Source organism: Armigeres subalbatus, chromosome 3 (genome assembly GCF_024139115.2).
Source record: "Armigeres subalbatus isolate Guangzhou_Male chromosome 3, GZ_Asu_2, whole genome shotgun sequence".
Lineage (NCBI taxonomy): Eukaryota > Metazoa > Arthropoda > Insecta > Diptera > Culicidae > Armigeres > Armigeres subalbatus.
This window is the reverse complement of record NC_085141.1, coordinates 49,526,137-49,542,104: the sequence shown is the minus strand read 5'-3', so window position 1 is coordinate 49,542,104 and position 15,968 is coordinate 49,526,137. Positions and strand designations below refer to the sequence as shown.

At 38.7% G+C, this 15,968-nt stretch overlaps 1 protein-coding gene across 4 annotated transcripts in view; it reads right to left on the bottom strand.

The window, feature by feature from the left end:
- Window positions 1–1,643: 1,643 nt before the first annotated feature.
- Window positions 1,644–15,968, bottom strand: part of LOC134227499 (latrophilin-like protein LAT-2) — a 349,547-nt gene continuing 335,222 nt past the window's right edge. For all 4 annotated transcript variants that reach the window (XM_062709034.1, XM_062709035.1, XM_062709036.1 and 1 more), the window contains one exon: window positions 1,644–2,410. In XM_062709034.1, coding sequence (XP_062565018.1) covers window positions 2,030–2,410 — 381 coding nt within the window. In that variant the 3' untranslated portion in view covers window positions 1,644–2,029. The remainder of the gene's footprint in view (window positions 2,411–15,968) is intronic.

Here is a 15,968-nt window from a genome sequence, read left to right as displayed (position 1 = left end):
TCATCAGTGTAGTTGATTTTTGTCTTGTACGTGTACGTGTTGTTTAGTACCAACCGCAACTTAACATATGGTTAGTCATATGCCATGACTCATTCTCATCCCGAAAAGATGTGGATTATAGTACCAATAACTTTCCTTGGATGAGCAGACCAAATCTTTCGATTGCATCGATCGCAACCGACACCACTGCATCCGACCATGGGGACGGTTCCTTCATCAGTGCTGCCTTTTTGTATTATAACAAAATTATACTTCATTTCCTATTACCAGTGTGAAATTTCAATGATTCTACTTTTTCTCTCGATGACAGCTGGTGGCAGCTTCTCCTCCCCTATTATCAAGCACAAAATGACAAAAAATGCCTCCTCTTCTTTCATGCTTATTCGCAGACCCACCTGCAGCTCTTCCGCTGGTGACTGCATGCTGTCAACAGGTCAACGCAGTTAACGAACAAGAAAAAAAAATACGTCCGTACACGCTGCTGTCATAAACTGGAACGACTCGAACATGGCAGGCACTGCTTCTTTTATTCACAAAGAAAATCTTGCGGTGGACCCGAAGGCCCGTGACTGGAAGAATTCTGATATATGACATTTTTATTGGCTTTAACAAGAATTGAAAATTTCAATAACTCATTGTTAATAATCTTAAGTTTTAATGAAATAGACCAATTGCTGGAGAATGTTCGAGTCGATTGATATATAAATCTTCAATTCCATCGAAAGATAAAGGCGCTAGTAACGTTCGCTATCTCCTCTTTGAGCGTAACGCTCTCGATTTCCAAAAATCCAAATGACACCCACTATAGTAAAAAAAGACGTAAGTCCTACGTCAAAAGTGGTGATATTTCATAGCCGGAAAGGTCATGAGGCAAAACGCATTTTAGTTGCCAGCTCTTTAAGAAGAATGCAGCACGCGTCGTTGGTATTTTGGTATGAACAGTGCGAGGAGACGCGCAGTACATTGTAGGTTAGCATCACTAGGGCGTTTTGCTTTGCTGAAATGTTAGATGGTTCATCAAAATATGAAAAATTTCGGATTTTCTATTGTTTTTACACTTTTTTCGCCTAATCTACATAATTTTAGGTCTAGTTTTGTTACGGCCATCTCAAACACGGTAAATATGAAGGAGTACCCAAAAAGCGTTTTGCATCGAGGGGTCGTTTTGGGGTCTATTCCCCTATAAAACTGCGCATTTCATTGGATCTTCACATCTGCTGGCACTTCCATTGCCTTCGGGGAAAGTTGAACCGATTCTCGCGTTAAGGAATTTAGACAACGATTTCCTAATCAAGAAGGGGTGTAAGGACAGAGAGCACCCTTCCCACGCTCTTTCCTGAGTCCATAATTAAAAAGGGTCCTCCAAACAAAACTTCCATACAATGTTTTTTATAACGTAATCATTTTTTTTCTTTGAAACAATCACGTAAGTGACACTTCAACATTTCAATAGCTGGAACTTCCCGAGTAGCACACTTGTAGCATAACAATCACTGTGACTCATTTGCGACCAAATCCAGTCACATTTGAGTTGCTGCAACCAAACCGATCTGAGCTGTGCTACTTGGGTTAATTGCTTTCGAATATGTAATAGTTAAATTAAATGTAAAATGTTTTATTTACACTTTTTCAGTTTCTTGGTATAGATTTCTACTGACCGTTCAATATATTCTCAACAAAATTACCACTTTGTCTCCAAAGCATGCTGCATAATACCATATTGCATATACTTCTTCCCCATCAATATTTTTATATGTACAACGCTTTTTCGAGACCCTTTGTCCGCATTCCTCTAAAATACATTCCTTTCTGATATACAATAAAGTTGATATTTCATCTCTGATATGACCTAGATATGCAAGCTACACTTTTTGATATTTTTAGTAGTAGTTCCCTCCCGGGACATAAACTTTCCTCCCTGATTCTTCCGGTGCACACTTATTGTCACTGAATCATCGATTACCGAGTGCGCACGCTAAGCCACCAGTGGCAGTAGTGCCACCAGCCACCGATTCACCACATGCAGTTTTCACACCGAGGCCGGCAGTGGGTTGCGCGGGATTTCCTCGATCGCCAACGAGGTGGACAGTTCCCCGCTGAAGGCACAGTCCAGCGCCGACGGTACGACCACGTCGGTCCGCTCGACGAAGTGACGCTCCCGGTAGGCCATCTTGACGTAGCTGTGCGCCGGCGAGGGCGATTCCTCCGGTTCGGGAATGGGCGCGAAGGTGTGTTGCATTGGGGGGATGTCCTCGTAGTTCGGATTGGTAACCGAGAGGACTCCGTAGCGACCACCTTCGCCATCTTTGAGGCTGCGGTACGTGCCGCGACGGGATTTTTGACTGCGGGGGGCCGAGTAGAGCTTCAGGATTTTGCAGTTGCACGACACGAGCATCGCTATCACCAGGCCCTGCGGGGTGAGAGAAATAAGATTGAAAGAGACAGTTAGATGAATTCAGTGTGACAGGTATCAAACATGAGCTTAGTTTATGGACTAGATAAATTATTATTATTTTTTTCTTTTTTTCAATACAAATATTTAAAATCTATTTTGTCTCCCCCCCCCCTCCCTCGGATTTTTTTGCCAAAAAATAATATTTTGAGGGGGCAACAAAATAAAATTCGGATAATTTTGAGGATTTTCAAAACATTCTTTAACAATTCCGACGAGTTTTCTTTTATTATTTTCATTTTAATGTTTATTTTTTATTATCCCCCCCTTGACCTTTCGGAGACCAGTAGGACAAAAAATTAATTAAATATTTGTAACGGCCTTATTTGTATTGAAATATTGTTTTCCGAGAAGCTAAACTAAACAATCTTCCAACTGTGTCGTTATATTCATGCAGAGTGCAATAGAGCTCATGTAACCATTAACACTATATTACGCCGAACCGCCATATAGGACCAATATACGGTTATTTAAAAACGTATAAGCATGAAAGTAGCGGTATATGGCCGATTTGGTGAAACATACGGCTTATTTGTTACTTGGGTGAGCATAGACATCTTTTAATGGAAACCTCAAAATATGTATATAAAAATAGACTATAGTAGTGCCATTGATTAGAAGAAAGAAAAACCGACAATTCTCGCACATTTTATCTGTAACAAGGCAACGCAAAAGAATGACACAATCTCTACATTTGTTCTGAATTCCCATGACCGTCCCCGATCGGATGGTAAATGTGACACTTTTTTCATCTCTGCGAAGAATACCCACTTTCCTGCAGCGCACTGTATCTATAGGGTTCCCACGTCATGTAATCCCCTAATAAACGCCAGTCAACCCAACCTCTTGTAAAAGCTTTTCACTTTCCCGGAATTGCACTTTGCTTTTGCTGCTAAACGAGTGGAACAACATTCGAGCGGATCCATTGCAGGAATTGCGTCTCCATCCCATGAATTCACCACCCCGCTCCCTTACTTTCGTCCACTGGCATGGTCTCCAAATTGTCATCACTACTGTGCACGGCACAAAAGTGCAAGATTAGATGTCGATTCGATTCGGGCTTCCTTCATCACGTGACACCCAACCACCTGGGCGCTCGAATCCAGGAAAAAAGTAACTGTTGTACGTTTTGTTCAGAACAAGAACCCAGGGGGAACTGAGAAAGTAGATTTAATCTGCTGCCATCGAGTTTTAGCTGTGGCTTACTGTGAGCTTGGGAGTGGTCACGATTGATCATCATTTTTTTTCTGGTGGGAAGTTGTTAGGCTAGATGAAAGGATTGCCTGAAAATGCAATTGGAAGTAACCGCTTTTTTTTGTAGAATCTCTTGTTAATCTGATTTTTATGAAATCCTACTACCAGATAGAGAAAATTACGGCTTGAAATGGTGCAGCACTATTGATATATGTGACAATACTCCTTTAACATGAGCAGAGCGGCTACGGCTACTACTTAGTTTTAGCTAAGTCAGCTATACAAATGACAAAGTGAACATCATAGTCATTATGTAAATACTGGAGACCATAGGCCAAATCCGCTTTTTTATAGTTCCTGTTTCAAAATTTTGGAGTTCTACTATCAATTTGACCCCTTTGGATTGCAAAAAAAGTTAGACACAGGGCTCGAAATCGAGTCCACCGTGTTTGAGTCCGTCGTGCTACGTTTCAGCCGTTCTTGCTTCTTGGAAACGGAGTGTTCGAACTATAACCGGTTATGCATTTTGTCGACTGCTGGGGATTGCACAGTACCATGAATACTATTCCTGGAATCATGAATTATAATCATGATTTCAAAAACTTGTCAGTTCATGATTTATACATGATTTTTAATTCCAATTCTTATTTTTAATAATACCTTGGAACGCTTGTGACATGTGACAATGACGTTTCCCTTGAAGTGAAAAGACGTATTGCGACGTATAGGGCCTTTTATGGATTACGTAACCTTAGCTTAGGTCCCGCAACATTCAGACGGAAACTTTGATTCTACCAGTGCCCCTTTATGGACATGAAGAATGGACATTAAAAGAGGCGGACTGGAGAGCGAAAAGTGCTGCGTACAATACTCAGGGGGAAACTAGAATTTGGTATGTGGTGCAGACGCATGAATCATGAGCTGTATCAAGTATACAAAGAAGAAAATATTGTGAATCGTATAAAATACGGCAGAATTCAGTGGGCTGGTCACTTAGTGCAAATGTCAGAGGAAAGAATAGCGAAAACAATATCCAACAGAGAACCAGATAGGGGCCGGCGACTTCGTGGAAGACCACGAACACGGTGGAATCGGACCTGGGGACCCTGAACTACAACTTAAAACTATCATGGATTTCAACAGGAAATTCTTCTATGATCAGCAGGACCGTTCTCCGAAGTATTCTATAAAAAGTTTCTAAAATTTACAAAGGAAGCATCTTGGAATATCCAAGAAAAAGTCTTTGGAATTTCCAAAAAATATTCTTTGAAACTTGTCAGGGAACTCTACGGAATTTCCGCGAACCCCTTCAGAATTTTCCATGGGCGTAGCCAGGATTTCGAGTAGGGGAGGGAGGCAACTTTTTTAGGTCTTCTGAATCGTAGTTTTATAGTAGTTCTATAAAAACACATGAATATTAGTGCTTGGCACTATTTCCTACTAAGTTCAAAAAACTTTGAAACCACAACCAACAGTAAAGGCTGGATCACAATAGCGCGTTGCGCGTCGCGTCGCGCTGGGCGTTGATATCAGGATTTTTTTACTAAAACGTAACGCCAATGAACGTGATGCATTAACGCCCACAATGCAACGTTCGCGTTGTGCGTTTATGTAACAACAATAATGATTAAAACAATAATGGGTTTAAAAATGTATGATTTAGTGCTCATCAGATATATTTAAACAAAGTGAGAAAATTATTAATGAGCTGAATATGAAATCTGCTATAACAATCGTCATGAAAATCCTGCATTCTTCCATGAGTCTTAGAAAACTAGAACCATACATCTGAATTCCTAAATCCTCTCTGAAATAATATTTTTTGTAAAATAAGCAGAAAAAATGCAAGCTTTCTCAAACTTCCTTATAACTTCTGCAGGAAATTCTTCGCATAATTTCGAGCTGTGGAATTCCTAAGAATATTCCATGGACATTCCGCAGAACTGCCAGGGAGTTTCTTCAGACAATTCTGCTGGGAGTTTCTTTAGAAATTCTTCCGAAAGTTCCTTCGAGAATTCTACCGGGAGTTCTACCTGTAGCTCTTCCAGAAAATCATTCAGGCTTTTTTCAGGAAATCATTTAACCTTTCTTCACAAACTTATCTTAAAATTCCTCCCGAATTTTCGGATTGTTTTTGTGGGAGATCTTCCGGGAGGTCTTCTAGGAGTTTGTCCTGAAATTCCTCCGGGAGTTCTTACGGGAGCTTGTCACCTGCTTAAAGGTAGCATGTGACAGATGTGCACGTTTTCCTTGGAATGGTTATTAACCCATCAGTATTGAAAGAAGTGTTGGAGTTAATCTTCCTTGTATGTGCACAACACTCTCCAACAGAACAATACAACAGATCATCATCTTCAATCGATTGTAGCCATATAGCAATCGATCGTCTGCTGCGCAGTCCTTCCAACACATGTATCCTATCCTACCTAAACGACAGCTAGCCTGTTGGTATAATAATGGGATGCACTCCACTCGTCTGGGCAGTGCGATAACACAGTAGTTTGACCGCGCTGTACTAAAACTGTCCAAGGTACCTGATCATCACTCTCGCTCTTCGGAGAAGCTGGATTGTGCAGTGGTGAATTTCCATCTGTTGTACGCAAAGGTCAAACTCGCTCGATAACGAAGACGCTAGGCAGTTCCGATCGATCCGTGGTACACACAACATCGAGAGTATACCGCAGTTCTTTAAAATAAAGTTCTTTGTTCAAACTTGTTAGAACAATATAGTGTCAGTTCGGAGCTAAGCATGTGCATGGAGTAGGAGTAAAGTGCTGTGAGATCGGTGAGAAACATAGCTTGTGGAAGTGAATCCTATGCCTGAAACTCCTTTTGGTACCACCTTAGGCCTATTTGTGTTTGTCACTGGATGTCTCCAACCGGTCCCAGTCGATGGAAAGTGCGATGGTTGTTCCGCACTTGAACCTTTGAGAACCGGAGTATAAAGACAGCGCAGACAGTGGCAGAGCATTTCCATCCGGATGGTTACTGATGTCGCCGAAGGGATAGACTTCAAACACGTATACACATTTACAACATTAGCAGCTAAGTAAAACCAATAGTTTTAAGTAGATACTGGGTGGGTTAATAAATGGGATATGCATGTTAAATTTCAGCATTTTTTTTTATTTACTGATGATTTCGTGGAGTTTAATCGTTTAGTTGAATTTTTGACGCTGAGCCGCGAACCTGTGCAGGCTGCTTTCTCGCAGACCAGCAGATCTCACACATGTTTAGTTAATTGTAATTTCATGATTTTGTCTCATGCCGGTGGGTGGTTTTTCCCCGAGTGACAAGCTCCTCGGCAGTTCCTTCAAGGATTCATCCGGGAGATCCACCAGCAGTTTATACGAGAATTCCTCCGAGAGTTTTACCGACAGTTCCTCCGGGTGTTTCTTCCCAGAGTAATTTCCGGAAGAACTCCCGAAGGAATTTCTGGAGGAATTCCCGAAGAATTATCAGAGGAATTTTCGGAGGAACTGCCGGTGGAACTTCTGGAGGATGTCTTGAAGAACTACAGGAAGAACTTCCGTAAGCGTTCCAGGAAGAACTCCTGGAAGAACTCTTAAAAGACCTCCCGAAGGAACTCACAGAGAAATTTTCCGAGGAACTTCTGGAGAAATTTGTAGATAAATTGCTAAAGAAAGCCTAAATGAATTCCTGAAAGAAAGCCTGAATGAATTTTCAGAGGAACATCCGGTGGAATACCCGAAGTTGAATTTCTAGACGAACTTCCGAAATCCCATTTCCCGTGAAATTCCTGCCAAATATCCTCCTGGAACTCCCTTCATGGAGGGGTTCCACTCTTGGAAAAACTCCTGGAGGAGCTCCCGAAGGAACTCCCACATGCATTTCCAGAGGGATTCCCACAAGGAAGTCCTGAAATAATTCTTGGATAAGTTCCTAAAGGAATTTTCCTAGACATAGGTATCTGAAGGAATTCTCGGAAAAATACCAGAAGGAATTTATGCAGAAATTCCCAAATGAAATCTTGAAGGTATTCCCAGATGAATTGCTGAAATAATTACCGGATGAATTCCTTGGGGTTGGTTCTGAAGATTCCAGGAAGAACTCTTGGAAGATATCCTGAAGGAACTCTCAAATTAATTTCCGAATAAAATTAATAAATTCCGAGTGAAGTTTGGAAAGAATTCCCGAAAAAATTCCTGAAGGAATTCCTAGAGAAGTACCTGTAAGAATTTCCGAGGAAATACTTGGACGAATTCTGGGAGAAATTCCTAAAGAAATTTCTAGAGGATTGCTTGAAGGTTATTCTGAAGTAATTGCGAAAAGAATTCCATAATGGAATCCTAGAGGATTTCTCTATTGAATTTATGGAGGTATTCTCGAAAAAAATCCTGGAAGTTATCCCGGAGGAAATAAAGGAAGAGTTCCTGGAGGAATGCCCGGAGAAGTTCCTAGAAGAATTTCTTATAGATTTACAAGTGAAATTATGGAGCGAAATCGGAGGATTTCCGTCATAAATTTCTGAAGAAACTTCTGGTGGAGTTTTGGGAAGAATTTTCATATGCATTCTTGAAGGAAATGCCGGAGATATTTCTGGAAAAATAGTCGAAGAAATGTCTAGAAGTAAAACTTGGACAAAAGGAAAGAATTCTTCGAGGAATTTTTTCATAAATTTCCTAAAAAAATTAGAAAATTCTAGATAGGAAAGGAATGACAATTACATGAGAAGGATTTTCGAACGATTTTCAGATGAGTTTGTGGTAACTTTCCGGAGAATTTTAGAAGTTCTCAGGGGAGCTTCTAGAAGGATTTCAAGGAGAATTCTTGAGCCCGAAATGTTTCGAATTGTTTTGAACTTTCATATATTATGGATCCTGGATACCCTAATAAGTTTTTGGGAATCTTTTTAATTTCAACCACCTATTTCTGAATATGATTGGATCGTACATGTCTAAGAGCATTCATTTCAGTACTTGTTAAATTTTTCCACCATTTGGAGGGGGGAGAGGGTGCCGGTGAGAATTTATTGAAAAAAAATTAAAAATATTGTGGGAAACGGGAAATATTTTGGAATGTCCGTTTAAACTAATTTTTTTACGGAAAATTACTCCAAAATTGAACGGGAAAACTTTTGGAATTTAGAATGAAATTCTTGGGATTTCAAATAAATGATTATTCAACAGGATATTGCATCGAAATTTTCACGGATAGTTCTTTGGAGTATTAACGGAAAACTTTAAAGTTTATCAATCGCAAAATTCTACGAAATTTTCACAAAAAACTCATAGGAATTTCAGCTTGATTTTTTTTCTATTTTCTAAAAATCTGAACCGGCGAGAATGGGTCGCGTAACAGATTTTAAGTAGTGGCGCGCCGATGCAAAAGTGTTTGTGGCGGTGGTGCACTGCACACTTCTAGGACAGAGGATTAAATTTGATTTTCTTTTAAATTGATTTTTGTTTTGTTGGATTTTGTTCAGTTTGATATTGATATGGGGGCCGTACACTCCCCCTCCCTCCTTCCCCCTTGTAAAATTTTTTTCATACAAATGATTTTTTATTTATATGGAGCGTAAGATATTGGCTGACTCCCCCACCCCCCATAAGTGCTTACGTAATATGTGTACGGCCCCATGTGTGAAATTCAAATTTTATTGTAATTTTTAGGGAGTGAGTGCTAGTAATGGACCCCTTAACGACTAAAATTTACTTCAGTCGCTTCGCTAGAGCGAGCCTCTTAACAAATTGTAGTTCTGCTGCACCAGATGACAAGCAACAGGTACCAGCATCGTGTTTCGTACAAAAAACTAGCCAAAACATTCATTTTTACCAATGAAAAAGGCATTTTAAAATTATGTAGCTAGCATGCCTATTACGGCTACCCCCGGGTCCATAATACGCAACGTCGATTTTTTTTATATACGTATTATGATCCCCCATTTGATTTACATGTTCCATTCCCACACGTTCCTTTTGCCTATAATTGACCCCCCCTTGTGTGCTAGTAATGGGCCCTTTAGCATATTTACATTCACAAATTAGTTAATATAACTAAATTTCTGTTTCCTTGTCCATAACAAATGTATGGAACTGCTTTCCTATTACATGAAGCAACTTCACCCGACGGAAGCTTGCAGAAAATTGTCGATTCCAGCGTTTAATTTGGGATTTTGTTCAGGGAATCCATTATACGCACGGGGTCCACTACTAGCACTCACTCCCTACATACTGGAATGGATGTGAAAAGCTGAATTGCTTAAAACGTGATTGAATTCAATATTTTTCCATTCGCATATGATATTTTGTGAAATTTAGAAAAGTCTACGTAGACTTCATAAGGGGGGAGTGGTTTTGGAAAAGTCTACGGAAGTCTTGGAGTTTGAAAATGGGAAATTTTGGTCTACGTGGTTTATGAACAGCCCCTGATGAAAAATATATATTTAATACCGTAATAGCCTATTCAGATTACGCCATTAATGACATAATGATTGGCGTTTCAGGGTAAATACGCTTTATGATGTCATTATTTACGTAATATCCCATACATTTTGCGCTGTCAAAAGATACCCGCTAAAAAGAGTCATAAAGAATTTATTACGAACAATTTTTACGAGAGAGCTGACAAGCGTCACGCTCTCTTTCCCAGAGAGAAAATTCTCTCTGTTTTCATTTCGTTTCGTAGTTGACAGTCATGCTCTTTCTGTCGCAGCAGGGTCGAATGCAATGCATGGAAATCTTCTGAGCGCTGAAGAATAACTCGGATTGTGATGGTTTTGTGGAAAGCATTTTATATGATGAAAAATAATGATGATAATTATTTATGCTCCACTTATTCAACATGAATTGTTTAAAAAACAGATGCTCTCTAGAATTAACATGAAGTATTTGACTTAAACCTAGATTTAATAGAACAAATCGAATAAATTTTCAAAGTTCAAGGGCCAATGCGGAAGACAATTTAAAACGTAGGAATGGTTGTAAAACGAATATATTTGATGAATAAACATGATTTCATAAATTGTTTCAATTCTGCTCCTTGAATGGCTTAATATACTTTGGATTTCAACATTTTTCACGTGGGACAACTGTACGATTTGAATGGGATGTATATATAAAGTAGAATAACCTTAAATAAAACATGGATTGGTAATGCATTAATTCATCCAAAATCCAGTTTAAATTATATCACATTCACACGATTCGATTTTGTTAGAAGCTGTATCATTGATTGTCGAGTAGAACGCAATGGTTCAGTTTCCATTTTTGAAAAAAAATTAAATTGCTGAGTTGCCTTTCATACATGGAGATACTGGTGGAAATACATTTTAGTTCGAAATACATTTCTTGAAAATTGGTCCAATCGTCCTTTTTTTATTTATTTGTGAGAATTCCCAAAAGTATCTAAATTTTTCTATCAAATCTCCGTTCGATCATAGTACAGAATCAAAATACTTTTTAAACTTAAAAATAAATTGAGGAATAGTCTGATTCCCCGAAGAACAGCGCACCCAACTAATGAATGTAGCTTCGCTCATTATCCTTAATGAGAGCTTCAAATATTCTTCGAAAATCCCTTTTCATTTTTTTTTATATTTTTTTTCGTAGAAACTTTGTTCAGAAAAAATGTTCGATTGTCGCCACACAAATGCTTGATTTCGCAAATTAAATTTAAAAACTCTCCTTGAATTCAACCCTGTATTAGCGTGCAAATGAGAAAACTTGGAAACGTCAAGATATATTATCTTGCTGCAGTCTGAACACCTCGTAATAATTGGATACCCTCTCACTTAACAAAGTCATAAATAGCCCAATCTGAATAGACTATAACAGCAGAGAGAGGATCACCAATTTGTGTGAAATATTGAATGGATTTTGACAACGATTATATTTCTCTCTTGGATCTTGTTTTGCGATTTGTTAGACGTGAATTTTAATAATCTTTCGAACGGTTTATAGTTTTCATCAAGATTTGTAACAGTTCCTTAGATATGCAGAGTGGAAAAATGTTCCGTTTTTGGCCCAATCTTAACCCAATGTCACCCTAAACGACAGTACATAATAAATGTCATTCTTGGTTTGTGGACCTTCTAAGCCAATAAACGTGTTGAACTAAACTTGTTTGGAATTTGAGACAACTTTTATTTGGCATTTGAAACAAAATTTGGTAGAATAAAATCATTCAGTATTGATAGTTACAGTCAATAAGATATATGATTATCAAGCGCTTATAGGATATATCTTTTCTTCCACTATCTTATCGAAACAATTAAAACCTCCGAAGTGAAAAATGTGCTCGTCATAAGACGAGATTGTACCATCCCATTTAATTCCACCACTTGATTGTACCTTGACAGTTGTATTTCGACCTCAACAGTAAGGTCGTCTTCAGTGTCTCGTACTTGACTCGACAGGTCGAGGACAGGACTTGAGGTCGGAATACGTATCTGTCACGGAACAATCAAGTGGTGGAATTAAATGGGATGGTACAAACTCGTCTTATGACAAGTGAAGACATTCCATTAAAAAGCTCAAAATAATTTTCTTGAAAAATGTGCTTAAGTGTTCGGAATACAACATTTTCGGCGATCTGTTCAGTCCAACGACCTTTTCGACTGTAGGACCAGTTTGGCATTACATTTTCGGTCAAATGACTAGTTCGATCAAGTAACATTTTCGGCCAAATTACTTGTTCAGCCGTATGACACATTTAGACAAATGATCTGTACGTCAAGGCACCATTTGTGACCAAATAACCTGTTTCGACGAAAGGAAAATTACGGCCATAAGACTCGTTCGGTTATAAATAATTTCGACTGAATAGTTTGTTTCGCCAAACCTCTCTTTCGCCCAAATGACTTGTTCGGCCGATCGAAATATTCGGCCAACTAGTTTTTGGAAGTCATCCAGATATATATCCACAACTAATCCTGGGAGCCAGTTCCGAATGCGCACAATTGAGGGGATGCCCAGAAGTGAGAAATGAGAAGATTTTATCATCATCATATCTTCTTAGTGAGATTGTTTGCTCGAAGATGTTTCATCTCAGAGAATGAGATGGAAGACGTGTCAAGTGAGAAATGGGATGTAAGACATCTTTGCTCATATCTTACTTCCCATTTCGTTTTTCCCAGAAGTTAGAAGTCTGAATTTAGAACTGAGAAGTAAGACTTATGACTTCTCGACTAAACGAGTTTTCCGGCCAAATCGCCCTTTTGGGAAAACGACACCTTCGGTAATATGAATTGTTGGGCCAAAAGCCCCTTTCGGGTACAATCTGTTTCACCAAAAACATTTTCGACCGTATCACCTTCTGGCCCGTTCGGCCGAATGCGCTATTCTCAACCAAATAACCTATTCGGCTAAACGACTTATTCGACTGTAGGAATTTCGTTGTCAAATGACATGTTCATGTATTCTGAATTCTGTATTAATAAAACTGTAAACTGTGTTCAGGCAAACACGGATATAATTAAATTAATTTAATAAATCGAGACCCGTTTATGCTACAATAAGCAATCTGGGGGCAATGTATAACGAATGCCATTTAGTGTATAACAAGGTATTGATTTTAAAGAATGGTATCCTCATGTTTCTGTAAAAAAACGCTTTGATCTTTCTCGAGCCTGTCCGCCTCGTTCATGGTATCTGGCGATGCTGGTGGATGGCGTAATAAGGATTATTGAGTTGTCATCATCGTCACCATTATCAACATCCACTCGTAACAGCTTCTGAAGACTTGTGATTGCCGTCCTATGTCCACTACCGGTGAGAAATTGAATTTCCGCAAAACTTCGAAAAATCACCTTCCCTCGCACGATCGAAGGAGAGCAGCCACATGGCGGACTTTCCCCCCCCTTCCAAGTGTACCAATTTATTTCTTCGGTCTCAACTTTTAATTGCCATTCGATACAGTCTTTCTCCTCTTAGGCCCAATTTGCGCCCCACGAAGCTCGGACGAGGGGTGTGGGACGGAGATGTGGCCACAGTGCCAGCGGTGGCAAGTTTTCCCAAGCGAAAAGTTTTGGATGGTTTCCCGCTACTTCGTTCCAGTTGTTCTTCGTCCTCGGGATGTATGGTGGCACCGAAGTAGAATGCTTTTACGCCACTTTAAGGGATCATTTCTTTTCCTTTTTCACTCCAGCGCGGAAAAACCCACGAAACGGCAATGTGAAGAGCTGGCTTTTCAAGTGTTTTTTTTTTTCGAAAGTTTCGGAAGTTTAAAACTCTCCGGTGAGTCATTCGGTAAAATGGATTTCATGAGTGAAAATTAAATTAGATTAAATTAACGCGTTTATGGTTTGCTGACGCATTGAGTTTAGACAGGCCGGAATGGCGGAATTTGATTTAATGGAGATGAAGTTTCATAAAAATGGAATCATACTGTGTTCACTAAAACATACATTTTTATTTAAAATATTTTAAATTTTGGGAGAGATATACAAAAATAGAAATTTTGAAGATGTTTATCGAAACTCAAAGATCTGGGTACATTTCCGCTATTATTAATTGAGAGCTTTTTATACTAACGCCTCATTCATTGAGTAATTAAAAAGTGAAGCAATCAAACTGATTAAAATGTTCAAATTGGCTACAGGTTCTCAACCTGAGATACTTTGACTGATTTTACACAAAATGAAATTTCTTAGTAGCGGATTAGGAAATCAATCAATCGCCAAACTTTAAAAATAAAATTATGTTCATTAAAAACCTGTATAGTTACTTAGCTTAGCTTGGCTTAGCATAGACTGACTGTACATATCAATGGTTGCTACTCCGTGATGGATCAGAGCTAGTGCAAATTGCACATCGATCCAAGTGAATATTGGTTGGGATTTACCATTTATTATCGAAGTGCACGTTCCAGCAGCTCTCGAATTTTGATCGGCGCCGGTCAAATCCTTTCAGTCTGTTGGGAAAGGAAGGGAAGTTTAGTATGTAGTTATTGTTGCTGCCAAAAACCGAGAATATCTCTGCATCTCCACGATTACCACGGGAATTTATGTTATTTGGAGGGTTAATCAAAAACTTAGATCGGGATTCACCATGGAAAGCGATGTTTCTTCTTCTATTTCTATTTTACCAATTAGTACGGATATTTTTATATGCAACAGTATTAGCGTTTCCTAATCAGATCTTTCGGAATACGTGTTGAATCGTACATCCATTGTGTGGATAAACAATCAATCACTCAAACTAAGCGATTGTTCATTTGAATGTGAAATAAAACGTCAACACCATCGTTATTGCTTCAACGCCAGGATATGCAATGCTTACTGTGAAGGGGGGACAATGTAATAAATAAACTATTTTTAAAATTTGAAATTAAGCCAAAAAAATCATCATCGACAAACCTAAGACAGGCAACTCCATCCAGAATCGAATTATTCTGTAATTCTGTAATAACTGTTTCTGTGAGCACTCGAAATTAGAAGGTGATCCCACAGTGCCGGACACATAAGCCGTTTCAAATTTATCGGAGAAAAAATAAGCTTAGGGACTGACAGACAACATGCATTGCTTCTGCTAATGGAAATAGTATCCAACGCTATTTATAACTACATAATGACAAAAACGAAGATGATGGTATTGTAGTCAATGTAATTTGGAAACTAATAGTACTCGAAAGTTGGAAACATAATTGTTCATATCGTTTTAAATTTATATTGGAGAGGTCTTGAGAGAAGTTCACCGCCCTATTTTTTAAATTTAGAATTCTTGCAAGAGTTAGATGGAGCAGTTACACAATAAACGAGAGCAAATAAGGTTGATGTAAAGTAAAAAAAGTAATTTTCTGAATTTCTTTCACAGTTTTATCGTTTGGTTTAAGAATTTTGAAGAGCCTTAAAAAATACAGTCGCATCTCCAAATCTCGATATTGAAGGGACCGTCGAGATATGGAGATATCGAGGAATGGAAGGAAAATTGAAATGGGTAATAGATCCAAAAAAGCTCGTTGCTATGAAAAACGTTGATCTGACCCTTGTTCGATCAACAAATTCATCATCAGAATCGAATCCTATGAGACATCTTCAAACTTCAAACACCAATGATTCAGAAATCTTCGTACCTGAAACTAGAGATTTAAAAAAATATGCCAGAGGAAAAAAAAACCTTCGCCTGGTCAAGGCCTACTTCACTTTTCATTCAAACCTGTAAAATGACTTGCCAAAAATTGGAATGAGGCTGCTTCTTGCTACATAACAACGGGTTGTAATTGATTTAGAGAAGGTGAGAATCGAAAAGACAACAATTTATCAAGAATTGCATTTTTGGGGTGTAAATCAAAGTCTGTGTTTTCTAAAAATTATGTTTTCCCCTTTTAAAATAGAGGAAAAAGGTTAGGTGCAAAAACATCA